This window comes from Nasonia vitripennis, chromosome 1, assembly GCF_009193385.2.
Source record: "Nasonia vitripennis strain AsymCx chromosome 1, Nvit_psr_1.1, whole genome shotgun sequence".
In the NCBI taxonomy this organism is placed as follows: Eukaryota; Metazoa; Arthropoda; class Insecta; order Hymenoptera; family Pteromalidae; genus Nasonia; species Nasonia vitripennis.
The window spans coordinates 22,552,411-22,569,414 of NC_045757.1; the positions used below are offsets into that span (position 1 = coordinate 22,552,411).

At 42.3% G+C, this 17,004-nt stretch overlaps 3 protein-coding genes across 3 annotated transcripts; 2 read left to right on the forward strand and 1 right to left on the reverse strand.

Annotated features, from left to right (window-relative positions):
• The first annotated feature begins 385 nt into the window (after positions 1 to 385).
• On the forward strand, positions 386 to 3,523 carry nanos (protein). The gene is made up of 3 exons (NM_001134922.1): positions 386 to 555; positions 2,962 to 3,181; positions 3,279 to 3,523. Exons 1-3 carry the CDS (start codon positions 399 to 401, stop codon positions 3,424 to 3,426), a joined length of 525 nt encoding a protein of 174 aa, NP_001128394.1. The 5' UTR covers positions 386 to 398; the 3' UTR covers positions 3,427 to 3,523.
• Positions 3,524 to 8,207: 4,684 nt separating this feature from the next.
• On the forward strand, positions 8,208 to 11,592 carry LOC100116269 (inactive serine protease scarface). Its single transcript, XM_016987164.3, has 7 exons — positions 8,208 to 8,609; positions 8,684 to 9,171; positions 9,252 to 9,863; positions 9,982 to 10,132; positions 10,453 to 10,724; positions 10,800 to 11,017; positions 11,104 to 11,592. Exons 1-7 carry the CDS (start codon positions 8,290 to 8,292, stop codon positions 11,221 to 11,223), a joined length of 2,181 nt encoding a protein of 726 aa, XP_016842653.2. The 5' UTR covers positions 8,208 to 8,289; the 3' UTR covers positions 11,224 to 11,592.
• Positions 11,568 to 15,723, reverse strand: LOC100115352. The gene is made up of 6 exons (XM_031926937.2): positions 15,036 to 15,723; positions 13,330 to 13,478; positions 12,679 to 12,759; positions 12,275 to 12,405; positions 12,036 to 12,200; positions 11,568 to 11,949 (listed from the first exon to the last, which is right to left on the reverse strand). Exons 2-6 carry the CDS (start codon positions 13,388 to 13,390, stop codon positions 11,716 to 11,718), a joined length of 672 nt encoding a protein of 223 aa, XP_031782797.1. The 5' UTR covers positions 13,391 to 13,478; positions 15,036 to 15,723; the 3' UTR covers positions 11,568 to 11,715.
• Between the last annotated feature and the right edge of the window lie 1,281 nt (positions 15,724 to 17,004).

The following is a 17,004-nucleotide window of genomic DNA, read 5'->3' on the forward strand; positions in this document are numbered from 1 at the left end:
GCTCGCTCGAACTGCCCGAAGGTGACATTACTCCCGCGAACTTGGAGCAGTTCGATTCGAGCGCGAAGGACCCAGTATCAGTAGTCAGTAGTCAGTAGTCAGCAGTCAGTTTCGTTTCGCTATCGTAACAACTCAGACGCCGACGGAGCCGTCGTCGCTTTATCCAGCCTCAGCAGCAGCGGCCGATCTTCGAAGGACTCTCCCTCCGAATCACTCGCCGATCACCTGTACATACGCGCAGTTTTCCCGTTGGTCGAGCAAGAGGACGCCCGAGGAAGGATCTGCGCGCAGCAGTTGGTCGTCTCCTCGCAACGCTGCTCCAGGTACGGAGCCTCAGCCCGAAGATAGGCCGCAGCGACACGAGCTTCTGTCGAAGAAGGAATAAGAAGTCCATCGCCATGGCGCGAGTTTTGAGCATGCCGATCCCCATGCCGCAGTACTATGGCCAAAAGAGCCAGCCGAACATGCTGTTTCCGCTCAACCCCAGCCTCGAGGACGAGCTCAACAGGCTCTTCGTCGACTTCCGCGTCAGCCACGCGCCCGTCGCATTTGCGAGTAAGTACACGTCTTTTTTTTCTCTCTCTCGCGTTTTTTCGGCAGCAGCCGCCGCCGTGGCTTCCATTGTCGATCGTAAGCTCGCTTGCCGCTGTCGTTTATCGCCTTTCCTTTAGCGTAGATACGCATTCGTTCATTCGGCATAATTCGAAAGTACGTCCGTCCACTATGCCATCGTTACTCAGTTCCGTGGATTCGGCACAGTAAACATCCAAGTTCACCTACACTGTTGATCATTTTTCTCTAGTGACCGAACTGATGTATCGCTCCTCGATCTACACCTTGCTCGATTGTATGTAAACAATATTTATACAGACTCTTCCTTTTAAACTCGCTTCTTAAGTTTGGCATTATCGAGTCGCGGTCACGGTGTCTTATCGCGAGTACACAGTGAAAATACGACCAAAAGTCCGCGGCTTTTCTCTATTTTCCTAGCTCGCCGAGTTCATAGGTGGTGTATAAAGCGAAATCGCCGACACATCGGCGAGCGAGTTAACATCCAAAAGACGCTCGTCGCCCCCCTCGCACGCGCGCCGATGCAGATTAGCGAACAAGAGCGGCGCGGCTCCTTGTCTCTCTGTCTCGCTCTCTCGCTCTCTCGCTCTCCGCGTCGCCGCGGATCAAAACAAACGTTTCGCTCGGACTTTGAGCCGGGCCCGTGCGTGCCGCCTCGAGAACGCGCTCACCTTCTCTCTCCCCCTTTGTTTCTACTCGTGTGTCTGTACGGCTCCGTGTGTATGCCAACAACGAAAATCGGCAGCGTACGCGATTCCAAGAAAAGGAAATCTCTCCCCGCTTATTTTCCTGGGACGAGCCTCTCTGTTTTTACTCGCCGCTTCGCAATATAGCTGTCTGATGCCAGTGTAATGGACTTTCGAGTAACTTTATCTCGCAATCCATATGAGCGTTCAAATTTTAGACTCACGCGCCTCTTCTCAAGTATCGGCCAAATCCTTTACGTTCTGATATATCTTTCCGACTACTCTTTTTTTTGTTTATCAATTCGCATAAATAAAAGTATCCCGTTTCGTTCGGCTCAGTATGTCGTTGTATGTACGGATACGTGCTGGCGCAGTATAGATCCAGAGTTCACTGATTCCATTCTAGATTTACCATTAGGCCTTTTGAAATCGAATTTCAACGGAAAAGGGCCAAATTTTACATTCTCGTCTTCTAAAAATTAGTTTTACCAAATTAAAAGCTTATCGGAACAAACATTATTTATACGCATTTACCCTTGCACATGAAGGAATGTACATTCATTGTAATCGCTATACGAATTTGATGCGCAGCGACAAGTTCGCTATGGCGTGAGGAACGAAGAATCCGTCGTGGATTTTTACAAAGCAAATTTAGCATAAACTGAACCATTTTGACTGCTTGTTAGGTAGACTTTGCTTTTTTATCTTCTGAAATAATTCAGAGGTCGGGTATTCTTGTCAATAGAGCAAGAGCCACTGCTGTACTTCGGTATTAACTAGTATTTTCTAAAATAATACGACGTCAATGTGACAAAGTCACTTTGGGTTTGCGACGCATCCTAAAAAGCACATATTTTTTAAAATGTATCGGCTCCCATTATATAAGCCTTGAACTTGAGCGTGCGGAGCCCAACCAAGCTGCAATCGAGAATGCGACAAAATGTTTAGCTGAGTCGAAGTAGTGCGGCGATGACGTCGCGTATGTTTACATTTCGGGTGCCTATCGCCCAAGAACAAGGGCAGCGCCGGCCGAGGATCGAAAACTGTTACGCTCAATCCCGCTTTCTGTACCGCAGGCTACTTAAAATTTCGATCTAAAAATCTGTGACTTTCGAATAGAAAAGCTGTCTTGAATTCAAAATTAACTAAGTCGGCAAAATCAACATTTCACATGCATATTTTAACAAATTAACCGCTCGAGTATTTATAGTAGAACAATAGGCGTGTGAACGCTTACTCGGAAGTAGCTATACGTCTTGGCAATTAAAAAAATATTCCGCTCTCTTTCACTGCTATTTCGTGCGTTCTTGACTATTTTCCCTAGGCCTGTTAAGTGTAGATGAAAAATTTTCAACGACCCTCGAGTCTCGACGCCAAGCTCGAATTTTATTGCTTTCTGTCGTACGCGTGATTTACCGATCGACCAACGTGTGGTCTCTCAAGTATCGACGACGAGAGTCGTCAAACACTTCACAATGAGAAATTGGGCGGGATGCAGGATTCGAGCTAACACTTATTTCCTACATGGATGAATGGCGTCATTGTTTTTGCATCCCTTTTATACTTTTACGATCGGCAATATTTATTCTGTCACCGATTATTGGTTGGGGAGCAGACAATTTTCGAATCAAATAACTGATCAACCACGATTGCATGGAAAATAATGAAAACTCTATGTATGCTTACGTTTTATTTTTTTTAATAGCTGATGACGTCTGGGAAGAGTTCAAGCACAACGGTCGTGATTACGAATATTGTCCAGATCCAGATGAAGTGATCGTACCGGCTCAACCCAGTAAGAAGAAGAATAAGAAGCCACTTCCGAATGAGTGCGTATTCTGCAAAAATAATGGGGAAGATATTAAGATTTATAAGAAGCACTTGTTGAAAGATGCCGATGGCAAGATTCTTTGTCCTATCTTAAGGTATGCATAATTCAATGTCAGTTGTTTGTGCCAAGTTTATTTATATTTTTGTTCATCAAATAATATGCAATAAAATTTGAATGTTTTTTGACTCTAGGAACTACACGTGTCCTATTTGTGGTGCTAATGGGGATGCTGCTCACACGATAAAGTATTGCCCAGCAAACAAGCAGACACATTCGTTGGCATCGATGAACACATTGAAGACTTTAAGGAACTCGACTGGCCGACGTCGTTCAAAGTAAATCATGTAAGTTACCATAGATTCTGGATGCACCATAAAATGTAAGATATAGGTGTATCCAAAAAAAGTAGAAACAGGTTAACTGTCCGCCTAATCAAGAAGGCAAATTTACAAGTAAATTTGTAGCCGTTGCTGCTAGGAATTTCGATTTGTATGTGAATCATCGAAAAGCTGAAAAGACAAAGCCAATGTTAAAATATAGAAAGGATTCTTTATTTGTAGGAGGAAACAAATGGAATTCTTTATCTTAATTTTGGCATGCATGAATATAATTTTCTTATATTTCTAACATTAGCTTTACAAATCTTTTCTCTAAGATTTATAAATCATTTGTATATAGCTACGATTTTTATATACTATATAGTTAAACCCAGTTCATCATGTTTTATAAATAAAACAGAATTCTTAAATGCCTTAATCAACGCCTGGAAGTAGGAGTTAGATTTACGTACTCGTAGTTGAAAACAATTTTCAAATTTTGATACGATAATTTATAAGTGACTATATTAGCAAGTAAGTTAAATCAAGACAAAGCTAAGAATTTTTTACAAAAAAGCGCATTTTCGTTTTTTGATCCATGACATGATTGTGATTGTCAATTGTTATAAATGAAAATGATGCATCGAACTTTTTATTCGATGAGTGATTTTTGACTAAAGTCAAACGAAACTAAACTATAGAGCATAAAAATGCTTATTTAAAGCTTTAGAGATGCATACGCATTGGCAATGTTCAAGCAGTGATTCATCAATGCATTATGAAGGTTCCTTTTGAGGCTATAGCTTAAAATAATTTTTGTTGTATTGATGTATAATTAGCTATGGAAACTGAACGTTGAGATTCATTGCTAGAACTCGCTTTTTCTGTCAAAGCATTTGACTTCTCTATAGCCAAGAACGTTGTAAAATAAGTTTTCGTTCAAAGAACGTTTTGAAAAATTACGAGAAAAAGTACAAAGGTCTATGATGGACAAAAAAGGATATTATGATAGGCAGAATGAGATTTTATCACGTTACCAAAGTTGTAGCCATTTTGTATATCTATAAAAAACGACTGTTTTTTTAGTGATTTTCATAGAGTACTTCCAACTAGTACAGTATATTTTCAATAAAATATATGGATTACTATGCTGAATAAGCTCGATCAAAGGTTGACAAATCTTGAGCATAAAGAATAGCGTTTATTTTCGCATAACTACTAATGATAATTTAAGCCCTGTTTAGGTTTTGCAAGAGATATCTTGATTAACGATCTAAATTCAGGATTACATTATAAAATTATAAATTATTTATTTTAATTTAGATCGTCGTATTTGCAAGTCGTTATTAATATGTTTTCTATGTTAAGATCTTATTAGTAGTACCCGCTGTAATGAGCGTCGCATTTTAATGTTTCATTTCATAAAAAATTGAACATATGAATATTTTAATTCACTGTCATTGATTAAAAAAATAATAATAATAATAATAAAGCATCAACTTCTAAATAATTGAAACATGACATTTTATACCAGGATTAATTGAAAATATGCAAAGATTTTTGAGTCTCAATGAAGTCGAATATTGATAAAATGTCAAAATGCAAATCAATTTTTCAATTGAAATTAATTGTTCCAAATCAAATATTTTGAGCGTTGTTTTTAAAAATAATACTTGATCAACTCATTTTGAAAATTAAATCCAACAAATCAATTTTCAATTAATCAACTTGCTTTTTGTCAACATACTAATTTTGTGTATCGTTAAATTAATTTTCAATGATTTTTCGTTCTTTAAAAATAAATTAATATGTATATAAGAATAATTTACAGCGCACTTAATTTGCGACGTTACATTGAGACGATCGTATTTCAATTGGTTGATAATTATAATAAATATAAAAATAATACATGATTATTTGAATGTTTGGTTACATAGAATCAGTCTCTATGCAAGATTATTTTAATAAATTTTTACATTTAAGTTTAGAATATCGAATCAAGATAAACTTATTAATGTTTTAACGAACTTTTTGAATTGTAGTTTTTCAATAAATATCACATTTTTATTGAACTAATATTCAAATTCAATGGAGATAATTGATGGTTGCTACTATTTTTATAAATGAAAAGGTATTACATTCTATATAATTGGCGTAATAATTGGCGTACTACTCTAAATACAACTATAATGTATGATGCCTTTTTGTTTCATAAATAAAAGTACAACTATTGCTTATTCTCAAATTTAATTGGCGTATTATTACTGTAAAATTAGGTATTTTTTTATTGAAAACTTTTAATGAGCTTCATTAAATAAAATGCAAATGAAAATTTAAAATCACGAAGAGTTGAATATATTATTCAGAATAATATGTTTTTATCAGGTTTTAAAACAGTGACGTTTCTTGTAAGCTTCCTGATACATTTTTTGCATTTTGGTTCAATTTACTTCAATTCAGTTCGTTAAAATATTTACAGTAACATCGACTAACACTTATAAAGTTTTTATACTTAAGATTCTTTTATTATATGATTTGCTATTTTGAATAATATGTACTATGCAGTAATATCATTTTCTCGTTAGATTAAAAAATCTAAAATGTAAGCTTTTTTCATGATTGTAAATTTGTTATAGAAGCACAGTTCATGTTTAAATATGCGCCATTTTACGAGAGAATAAATTTATTATTGTATGTTTATTAGTGTTAAGGCCAGGTGCGTACTCATCGAAAGTAATTATCTTATCTGAATTAAAAATTCTGTATTGTGAGTATGTCAGTTGATATCTTTTTTATTTTATCTTTAGTTTCGTGTTCTTTTATATACATTTTTCTGGAGTATTTTATATCATTCTTTCCACAATACATCAATTTAGAAAAGAAAATTACTTTCGCCAAAATAGCATTTTCACTTTTGTGAGTATTGCGATATTTTCTGAACTTAATTTTATATCGATGTATTATTAATATATTCCATTGTGTCCTTTTGTGTAATCAAGAATTGTCAAATAAAATGAATGGAATTATATAAGTTGACTGTTGTATAGAATTTTTTTAAGTTTTTCTACCGTACTAATTCTGATTTCGTAATATTTACGTGCTTTGTGTACGGGAACAAGCTTTTACAATTTTATAACAATCTGGTCATTGTCCGTGGAACATATGGAGTTTTGTCGACTTGTTAAAATGACTGCAATGCAAGGAATGTAACTAATGAGTGAACCTATTTTTAATTCAACTTTCCGTTATGCATGAACAATTTACCTCACTTTCGATATTATTGCGTTATGAAAGCTGCTGTATGACGTTTGGTAAAAATAATTCAAAGAATATTTTTACTACTGGTCCATAATTGTCAAGTAAATTAACATTAAATATATTAAATAAATCTTGGATATTTATAAAGAGAACCTATTATAATATCAATTACTTGTTTCAAAATTTAATGAAAATTTTTACGTTTAACAATGACAAAATCAGATTGCATTTTGGAAAATGGCACGATTAGGTTCAAGTAAATAGATTTTTTTTTCGATTATGATTTGTACGAAGGAGAAAGTAGATTAATTTTAACGCCATGTTTGTTTCTATCGCACATATCAACTTTACATTTCATAGATTAATAATTGTTGATTGATAGTTTCCCAAAACGCTCAACATGTATTTACGATAGATTAGTTCAAATCTTTTTTTATAAATTTAACACTTGTCTTAATAATGATGATCTGTGTGTTTGTAATAAATGTAAAAGTTCGCGTGACCACTATATACTGCACGGAAACAGAAGATGCGTATAAATACATTACCTCGTACTCGCATAAGGTAAAAATTGTGCGCCAGTCTGTTGTCGCAGTCGTGCCGGTGAACTGCGAAAGTTAGAACGTCTGATTATTTCACCGGAATCTGAATAATATTGAATTTTGTAAACGAATCATGGTTGAGACAGCAGTAGGGCGTGATCCTAGAAAATGTAACAATGTCTAGCATTCTGAAGCTGCCGTAAAAAATAGAAACGCTTTTCTATTAGGTCAACAGTAATTCATACCGGAAATACCACAGTGCAATATCATTTAAATGGGAAATGAATCACGCGTTTTCCATGGACGTCAGGATTTGAAAAGATCCACTTGTTAAAAGTGTGCTTTTTCGTAATTTTCTTCTATATTGTGCAATACGAACGCCGACCTGCGTAAACTGATCGTAAGTAATGTGGGTCACTCGTTCGGGTTCTTCCACAGAATTGAAACGTAACGTCCATAACTTCGTCCTTCGCTCCGCAATTGACTTTCCCAATTGAATTTACTTTTTGTATCGCATACATGAAAAATGCGAGTCACGCAATTAATTTCACAAAAGTATAAAATAAGCTGATATAATTTTTATTCTTTTGCGCTTTTTATACCGGACGGACCCTCTGGCACAACAATGCCAGTATAACAAAGTTCAGCGATAAACAATAGTAACGCAACGGCAACGGCGAAGTAGAACTAGAAAATTTGTTGCTCAAAAAAGCAGAGACGTAATTTTTGCGAAAACAGAGAAAATCTCTGTGTCCAATCTGATTGAGCGGCAGAGGTGGCATTCGCATGAGCAATGCGCGACGCGCTAGTCACGCTCGGTGGCTCGCGTTAACTGCCAAACACTGGTTTCACACCTGCGCTCGCATTCACGGAAGTAGACGACTGTGACAAAATCACGATCCTTATCCTCTTCCCTCCCGACCAGACGATTTCCACACTACGGGCCTACGGCAATGGAGTACAGCCCACGGGCGCAGGTCAGGCGATAATCCGGGGATTCCCGAGCGACGCTGGACGCAGAGCCGCATGCGCCTCCAGAGATTCATTCTCGCCGGGACGCGCTTACGGTGCGCAGCAGCATCGGCATGTTGCCCAGGCTCAACGCGCACCTCCTCCTCGCGGCAACGCTCTGCTCCTGTCTGAGCGCCGTCATGGACGTCGGGGACGAGATGAGCGCCGAGCAGATCGCCACCGAGCTCCAGGGCAACGGCACGGCACAGGAGGTGCCCGTCGGCAGGACTCTGCTCCTGCTGCACCTGCTCAAGCAGAAGCTCTACAAGCTGCACCAGCTCGACCGGATCCCCACGACCTCGCCGCCCTTTCTTGGCTGCCTCTGCGTGCCTTTTTATCTCTGCGACAGCAACAACAGCATCATCAGCGACGGGACCGGTGTCATCGATGTCCGGTGAGAAAAAGTCGCAAGCTCTATCCTCCGAAAGCGCGGTCGCAGTACGACTAAGTCGAATTCTTATATTTCAGCTACCGGCGGTGCACCGGCGATCTCGAAGTCTGCTGCTTTTTGCGTGCGAGCACCGTTGTGGTTTTGCCGACGACCACGACGACCACGACTCGACGGCCTCCGGTGACGATACCGACGACTCCTCCGACGACTCCTCCGACGACTCCTCCGACGACCACGACGACCACGACTCGACGTCCTCCGCTGACGATACCGACGACTCCTCCGACGACTCCTCCGACGACTCCTCCGACGACTCCTCCGACGACCACGACTCGACGACCCCCGGTAACGATACCCACTACGCCGCCGACGACCAGGCCTCCGACGACGATGCCCACGACCGTCGCAGCCCCGCAGCAGATCCTTTACTGCAGCTGCGTGCCCGTCTACCAGTGCGCTCTCCACGGCAGCGGCGGCATCGTCGACGGCACCGGCATCATAAATCCGCGCCAGCAGCTCGCCAACACCTGCATCGGAGCTTTCGTGTGCTGCAATTACGCGCCTGGTAGGCGGAGAGATCGGTGAAAAAACGTACTTGTAATATTTGTGCAACTGCGGAAGAGCATGGATTATTTTCTTTTCCAGCCCAACTGCCAGTGCAGAAGCCGACGCCCGGCCCGACCTTTCCGCCGTTCACGCTACCGGTCCCCGTGACCGCGGCGCCAGTGGTCACCCTCCCGCCGATAGTTATCGGCCAGAGCTGCCTCTGCGTGCTGCTGACCGCCTGCAACGTAGGCTACTTTCCGATCACGGCTGTCGGCAACATCGATCCCAGACTCATACTCGGACGTCAGGGCCAGCCGGTCGGCACCTGCTCCGCTCCGAACTCCATGTGCTGTCCGCTGGCCCAGGCTAACCCGGTCGTATCGCAGACGCAGACCGTGGCGTCCAGCAACATAATCGCGGGCGACATCAAGAACCCTGGCACGGCGAACGCTTGCACGTGCATAGCTGCGAACCAGTGCGCCGAAGGCAACGCGGTGACCTACGACGGCGTGGGGGCCATAGATCCGCGCTTCGGGCCATGCTCCAGTGCCACCTTGGTTTGCTGCCGGCTGCTCAACCGAGAGCGGACCGAGCTCGTCATCGGTATTTCTACCGGGCAGAACCCCGTCTACGTAAATCCACTGCCGGTCGTCACCGGGCAGCAGACCCCGGCCGCTTGCGGATCGAGAGACGCGCGCTACGCCAGCCTCGGTAAGAAGCGATTTTTCTACCGAGAATAAAAAGGACAATAAGCAGCTGCGCAATAATTAAGTAGGTACACGGAATCCTTGAAACAGCGTTGTTCTTCATTATCTTCATTATTTCACAGCTCAGCAAGTAGCCGGCACTGCGTACTTTGCGGAATTCCCCTGGATGTCGCTTCTCCTGATACGCAAAGCTGCAAGCAGCGACGTTTTCCAATGCGGCGGCTCACTCATCAACAGCAGGACAATTCTCACGGCTGCTCATTGCGTCGTAAGGTGCGTATGGACAATCAAAGAGCGGCTTCTTACAAGTCTCGAGTCGAACAATTATTAACAGTTTGTCCAACTTTCTATTTTGTATAGAAAACGTAAAAATTTCCTCGCCTTCGCCCGAATGTAGGTACACCACTCATTTATTATACATCCTTTTTAGCTCACGACTAAAGTGCATTCGCGCACGCATTGTCGACCGCATGTCACAAGGATCATGCAACACGTCACTTTTAGAACTAGAGCTTCATTGCCTCGCGATCACGAGTGTGCTTAGAAGAAATTTTTATCGAAATTTTAATCCTCAAATTTATTTCCTTGCGAAGCTGTGATCCTGGAAGTTTGGTAGCACGCGTTGGCGAGTGGAACACGCAGAGCGCGAACGAGCCGCTGCCCTTCCAAGAGGTTCCCGCGCAGCGAATCGTTGTTCACCCCCAGTTCTTCGGCGGAGGTCTCTACCACGATGTTGCCCTCGTCATCTTGCAGAGGCCCCTGACCTACGCCATCAACGTTAGGCCCGTGTGTCTTCCAACGCAGGGACAAGTTTTTGCTGCAGGAACTATCTGCTACGCTTCTGGTTGGGGCCGCAGCGCTTTCGGTAATTCAGGAATATTTCATTTCCGCCCGTCAATGCAGATTAGCAGATTCTAATAATTGCCGTTACTCGGTCTAGGCGACGGTGGCGCGTATCAAACGATTCTGCGCAAAGTAGACCTGCCCATCATCGATAATGCTAGTTGTCAAACTCGCCTGAGAGCCACGAGGTTGGGCCAGTTTTTCCAATTGCATCCCAGTTTCATATGCGCTGGAGGCGAAGCGAGTAAGGACACTTGTTACAAAGATGGCGGAGGACCCTTGGTTTGTCAAGATCAGTCCGGCAGATTTATCCAGGTGAATGCCCGGTAGATTATGTGACTGAAAACGCTGTCCCGTATGTTTTATATTATTTGTATCATAACGTCATTTATTTGTTTTAGTCTGGAATAGTCTCCTGGGGCATCGGCTGTGGCAGTAATACACCTGCGGTTTACGCGAGTGTCGCGCAGCATAGACAATGGATAGATCAAACGTTGTCAGTTAATGGAATTTATAACTGAAATTCGCTTAGCTTCACGTTTTCTTTTCTTTTCTTTTCTTTTTTTTCACCACAGTCTACTTACTAATATTACGCAGCAATTCTGCGGTTGCAATTCGTCGCGGACGCTGTATTCGGCATAAATTATCTGGTTATTTTTGAAACTTCATGCCTTGCCATCTAGTCTTTAGCATTTACATGCGTGTGCGTCGTAAGTTTATTAATTTCTTTTTTACCATATGATATTACCATGATGCATTTCATGTGAAAGAAATTTAGCATTAGCTTATTATTCTTAAAAAGTATTCGGTTGATCCAAAATAAATATTAACTGTTTGTCAAGTACATAATAATAAATGTAAACTAGATTTTGCAAACAAACGTGTGTATTATTAGTAATATTATTTTAAATAGACACATATATACATATAACAAAAATATAAAAGTAACTGGTAACTATTGGCATGTGAGCAAGCTTATCGCTCGGTTTACATAGATATCGATCCAAGGATTACTACGCACTTTTCGCCTCGTTTGTATTATTTCCAAAGAGCTGCCTCAGAATGTCCAAATCACTTTTCGCACTGTCTTTTTGGCTATCACTGGTACTCGGGACATTCACTACTCTCATACGATTGACGTGAGACAAGTTTTTGCGAGTAGAAGTGTATTCTGGCACAGGTGCTGGGCTGTCTGGGTTCACTTCCAGACCTTGACTCCATTTTGAAAGCCACTCGTTTCCTTCACTCTGTGAACAAGTTATTCGTTGTAATGTATGCGTGCGCGTGCTCATTATCAAAATGAAGGTGAAATCACAGCCTCGTCAAAACGAACCTTGTCTTCCGTATTCTTATCCGCGTAATCCTTGGACTTGGACGCCTTCTCAGGGCTCAACTTGTATTTTTCCAGAACCTTTTTGATTTTTTGCTCCATTTGGTATTTAGCTACAGCTTGGGCCCAAGGGCCGAGATCACCTCTCATGGCCGCTATCATCGTCGCCTGTGTGTAGAGAAAAATTCATTAAATTCAACGTTAAAGTTAATGTTTAATAAAAAAATTGCATCAATTCTTACGGCTCTTTTCCTCTTCGAATCGACATCATTGCCGATGGGATCGGTTTCTTTTTGCGGTCCAAGTTCAAGGAGAACTTGAAAGTCGGCGTGCTCGCCGAGTCTAAAACCAAGGCCAAGCCTCGAGTCGGTTCCTGAAATGACAGAGACGAACAGATGGAATGTAATGAAATTCAAAGAGAAAGGAGCAGGCCCGTTTTAGCACCTTGTACTAAGCGAGTGTTGCAAGATTTCGTGAATCAAAGTTGCTAAAAGTTTCTGCTTTTCATATTACTACTTATGTGTTGATGAGCTGAGAGCATGATTATTACACGTGAAAGCAAGTCAAGCGTTTGAAAGGACCTCGAGACGAAATTTGTTCTTTTAACAAGGCTCACAAGTGACAGAACAAAATTTGTTCAACGTACCTTTCTTGATTGGTGGAATATTCGAGTATATAAGCGAGAGGATGGTCGGAAGTTCTTCAGGAATAATCAGGCTATTGGCACCTGTAATGGATCAAATTTGATGTGATATTGAATATCTTTTAATTAAATTCTAGCTATAATTTTTCAAGTTAAATATATAGTCCAATAAGTATTCGAGAAAGAAAGAAAAAACACGCGGACAGAAGTAGTTACAGATTGTAATCGCATCTCTTTCTTCCAAATGCTCGTTCGTGCTTCTGGAAATAGAACGATCAGCTAGGCGGCATTTAGTCAGCTATTCAACCGCGAAAGCGCACAAAAGAGCGGCATAAATAACGTCTCTCGCTGATTATGCAACGAGTAACAGTCCCGTCCAGCGGATACGAAATTACAGCAGTAGTGCGATGAGCCGCTGGGCCGCCACGCGTGCATAGATCACGCGAGCGCGTCGGCAGAAAGTGAAAACCGTGTCGGCCGGAGCAAGTTATACATCGCACGCGAGAGCAGCCGATGATCTCTCAATGCGTGCGACTCGTCCATCGTAAGTCTAAGTAGGCGAAGGCCGCGGCCGAAAAGTGAAGAAAAAACCGGCCACGCGGGCCCGGCCAATCGGCATGTATAATGCTATACGTAGGCTTGCTAATTACTCACAGTGTCCGAGGAGCAGCAGCAGAGCGGCCAGAGCCACGGCCTTCGCGTTCGAAGACGGCATCCTGACGGCGGCAGATTCTGGACTGAGCGCGCGAGATTACGTCGGCCGGCGAGACACCATGGCTTCTTCTCCCTCGGCTCTGCGCGACCTGCAACAAGTTGCGTCACTTAGCGCTTACAGAAGACTTGTTTTTTTCCTGCGTTTCGAGGATACACGCGGGAATTTAAACGTGTATGTATATATTTTTTTTTCGAAAGGAGGAGGACACAGGAGGCTTTTTCATCGAGAGGCGCTTTGACGGACTGCGGTATTCAGGTTATATTGCAGTGAGTATATTGCAGTGAGTATATTGCTGTTGGATGCGACTTTTTCTAATTCCAATCCGCGAGATGAAAAACTTTGAATACTGATGGGACAAATTAAGAGATTACGACAGTTTATCGGCTTGCATAGTTGAATCGGGCAGCGATCGAGTTGGGCTGTTCTTCGCGGCAAACGCGTGTGAGTCGTGATGGTCTAGCGAGCGTCAAGTAAGCTGTGCTATACATACTCTTGGTGGAAAATTTGAACTGTGCTAGTCTTCGTATAGAGCGACGATATTGTAAGCTAATTGGAAAATCAGCTGTCCTGCGTATTGTCAAAGAAAACTCATTGTTTGACGATATACCGACAATTTGACATTTTAATTGAAAATGTAGCTGGCATGCAGGTTTCTATGTTCATCAAACTTGTAAGATCAGAGCAAACGAAACGAGATGGGGCGCGATGCGATATGGGTCGATTGACACATTTAATATACATATCCACTATACAATGCGCTATGTGAAAGCATCGAGTTATGTCTTTATGTCGGGAACTTTATAATAGACTTGCCTATACTGGGATTCTCGCCCACGGAACGCGCATTGCAAGTCTAATTGCAGAGCAATCGATGTTACTGATTATCCATGTTACTCGCGATTTTCGCGAAAAGTGGACTTGTCATTTTGGCTATCAGTTAGAGAGGAGGTGTATATTCAGATGTGATTTCGTGTTATAGTGCAAAATTACTTTCTAATTTATAAACATGTTGCTAGAGTAATGGTAAATACATGCGCTAGGTATGGTCAAATTTAAATTAAAATTTTCGTTTTCGTAACTCAGACACACAATTTAACCATCTCGATTCCCAATGACTTTGATGTCATCATTACATAAATATACAATATTATGCAGCATTACATTTGTACAATTTCGCATACTGTGCGCGCGGAACCTTCTTGTAATTGTACTTGTACAATTGACGCATCCCAATGACACATAATTCGCAGAACAGGTATATGGAGCGCCTCTCTTTACGTACAGCAAGGTAGAATTTACATTTCATCGACAAAAGAAGCCGACCGCGATATGCAAATATTCTATGGATATCTCGCGCAGAAAGCAAAAAGAGAGCCTCGAGCGACTCTAGCTCACTTTTATCGCGTTTCTCAGTTACGCATCAGCATAGCTAAGTTCTCGTTCTCCGCATTTCTCATAATTTTGATTTCACTTTTACTTACCCGATGCAACGCGCAGAAACTATTTTCATCCGAGAACGCTAATAATTCACTCTTACTTATAGCGGGCCGAGTCTTTGAGACGCCGCGAACTTTTGTACGCGTTTCCGGCGGAGAAAGCGTTTATATTATAAAGATTATCGTACGAAGATTTTATAAGTACTCACCGCGTGCGTACTTTGATGACGCCTATGAATAAGGTATAGCAGCGCCCCACGTGCGAGCCGCAGTGTCCTCCGCAGTGCTCGAATGTCTTTGCAGCGCAGCAGCCGGCAGCCCGAGTTGGAGGAAAAAGGCCAACGTATCCGAAACTTTGGTTCTTTGAAAGTGAAATCAGCGCGCGCCGGCGCTAGCCGCCTCCGCGGTCGTTCATCCCGCGTATACGACGATGCAATCGGGAGTCTGCAGCTCCAGCTCTGCCCTGCACCAAGGGAAAAAGCACCCAGAGCAAGCGGCTGCGTGGGTACTCGGAGCAGAGGAAATCGAAACCGACTAGACGAGCAGCAGCAGCAGCAGCAGCAGTGGATGCCCAGTTGGAAAGTGGCGAAACCACAGTCAGCGGCGTCGAAAGGAAAAGAGCTCGCTCGCTACTCGCGACGTGTCCGGTGTGGAACTGCGCCGCGGGAGAGCCTCAGCGGCTCGAAAAGCGAGTCCGGAAAGGCTCTCTCGCTCGCGCGCGGCTTTTTCAAGTGAAAGGGGCCCCCGCCGTTGCGCCGATCGAGGTCGACGACTGGCCACCGCTTCGGACGAAGAGAAAGACAACTACAATATAATATACTTGTAGAGGAACGGTCTTCAAAGCGCTCTCTCCGTGCTCGCTATATTTCGCGAGCGGCCGTGTCACTCGCCGGCGGACAGGTGCGACGACGACAAGCGCGCGAGGCAAGCTCGCCGGCCTGGCTGTTTTTTTTCTCCCCCCGAGTTTACTGCGTGTACGAGATTGCGCTTTTATCGAGCTCGGGGATGGATGCGATGCGACGGCTGCCCTCGATAAGGAGCTGCGGGCTCGAGGATATTCGATATTATACTATATATAACCCGCGCGCACGATGCCGCCTGCATGTATATATACTATAACTCTGCAGGCTCACGCGGCTTCGTCGCGGGGGTGTAAAGTAGATGCGCTTTTTCATTGCCGCGGCTGAAAATGATGTGAGAAAATCGACAGATTGGACGCTAAGTTTAAGATTGCGTGGCTTTTTACTAGAGGTATTCATTCGTGAGATCGACTCTGGCTGGTCAAGGATCGGTTGCTCGAGCACGACTGCGGGATCCCGGAAGTCAAAAGTGAGCGAAAAATGAACCTGACCTATTTATCTCGATTGCCGAGAAAGTTCAAAAAATGCGATTACAGCTCGCTTGAAAGTCAATCAAAGGTCAAACAATCTTTGTACTCGGTATAATGAATGAATGATTAACTGAAAATCTGACCATTAAGAAATAAAAACAATGAGATACATTTTTCTGATTGCTTAGAAAATTTCTTAATACAGTTAACTACTTAAACTTCCATAAACAAGATTGATAGTCTTTTTCGAAGACCCGGTACGCTTGGTTTAGTCGACTCGATGAAAATAAAAGTGATCGTTGCGGTCATCATACATTCTCGCATTTAAGTGCGCGTGATATTTTTTCTGTTTTTCGTGTATAATTTTCAGGCTAATCAATTACTTGCTGCCCTCGTGGGCATACCGTTATCGATGATTTAAATGATGATGAGATCGAGGAAACAACGTCTACTCTAGGTTTATACTGAGTGCTATGTAGTATACGATAATTGCAATGATATTTAGTTTTTACTTTCCTATGCAAATTATAATACATCTTTGAATGTATGTCCATCTTGAGCAGTAGGAGCTTTATATTGCAGTAGCTTAAAAACATATCATATTTTAAATAAAATATAACAATATATAGGAACATTAACATCTCGTGAGCAGGAAAATGACAATATTTATGTATAATTTGAAAACGAATTTTAGACTCAACCTTTCTCTCGAAAACATTGGTTTTTGAACAAATTTGCGTAAAATTGTTATGATGCGTGGTGAAGTAGGGATAGTTGCCCCGTAGAAAATGATAAACATAGGTTCTGTCGGGTGTAAAAGGTTGCGGATTGGAAGGGGCTTAAGATCT

Excerpts from the sequence above, each read along its gene's own strand:
- nanos (NM_001134922.1), top strand. The coding sequence starts at position 399 with ATGGCGCGAGTTTTGAGCATGCCGATCCCCATGCCGCAGTACTATGGC. Across the intron at positions 556-2,961 it reads CGCGCCCGTCGCATTTGCGA|CTGATGACGTCTGGGAAGAG; the intron begins GTAAGTACACGT and ends TTTTTTTAATAG. Across the intron at positions 3,182-3,278 it reads ATTCTTTGTCCTATCTTAAG|GAACTACACGTGTCCTATTT; the intron begins GTATGCATAATT and ends TTTTGACTCTAG.
- LOC100116269 (XM_016987164.3), top strand. The coding sequence starts at position 8,290 with ATGTTGCCCAGGCTCAACGCGCACCTCCTCCTCGCGGCAACGCTCTGC. Across the intron at positions 9,172-9,251 it reads GTGCTGCAATTACGCGCCTG|CCCAACTGCCAGTGCAGAAG; the intron begins GTAGGCGGAGAG and ends TTTCTTTTCCAG. Across the intron at positions 10,725-10,799 it reads TTGGGGCCGCAGCGCTTTCG|GCGACGGTGGCGCGTATCAA; the intron begins GTAATTCAGGAA and ends TACTCGGTCTAG.
- LOC100115352 (XM_031926937.2), bottom strand. The coding sequence starts at position 13,390 with ATGCCGTCTTCGAACGCGAAGGCCGTGGCTCTGGCCGCTCTGCTGCTG. Across the intron at positions 12,201-12,274 it reads ATTCGAAGAGGAAAAGAGCC|GCGACGATGATAGCGGCCAT; the intron begins GTAAGAATTGAT and ends CTCTACACACAG. Across the intron at positions 11,950-12,035 it reads ATAAGAATACGGAAGACAAG|AGTGAAGGAAACGAGTGGCT; the intron begins GTTCGTTTTGAC and ends ACTTGTTCACAG.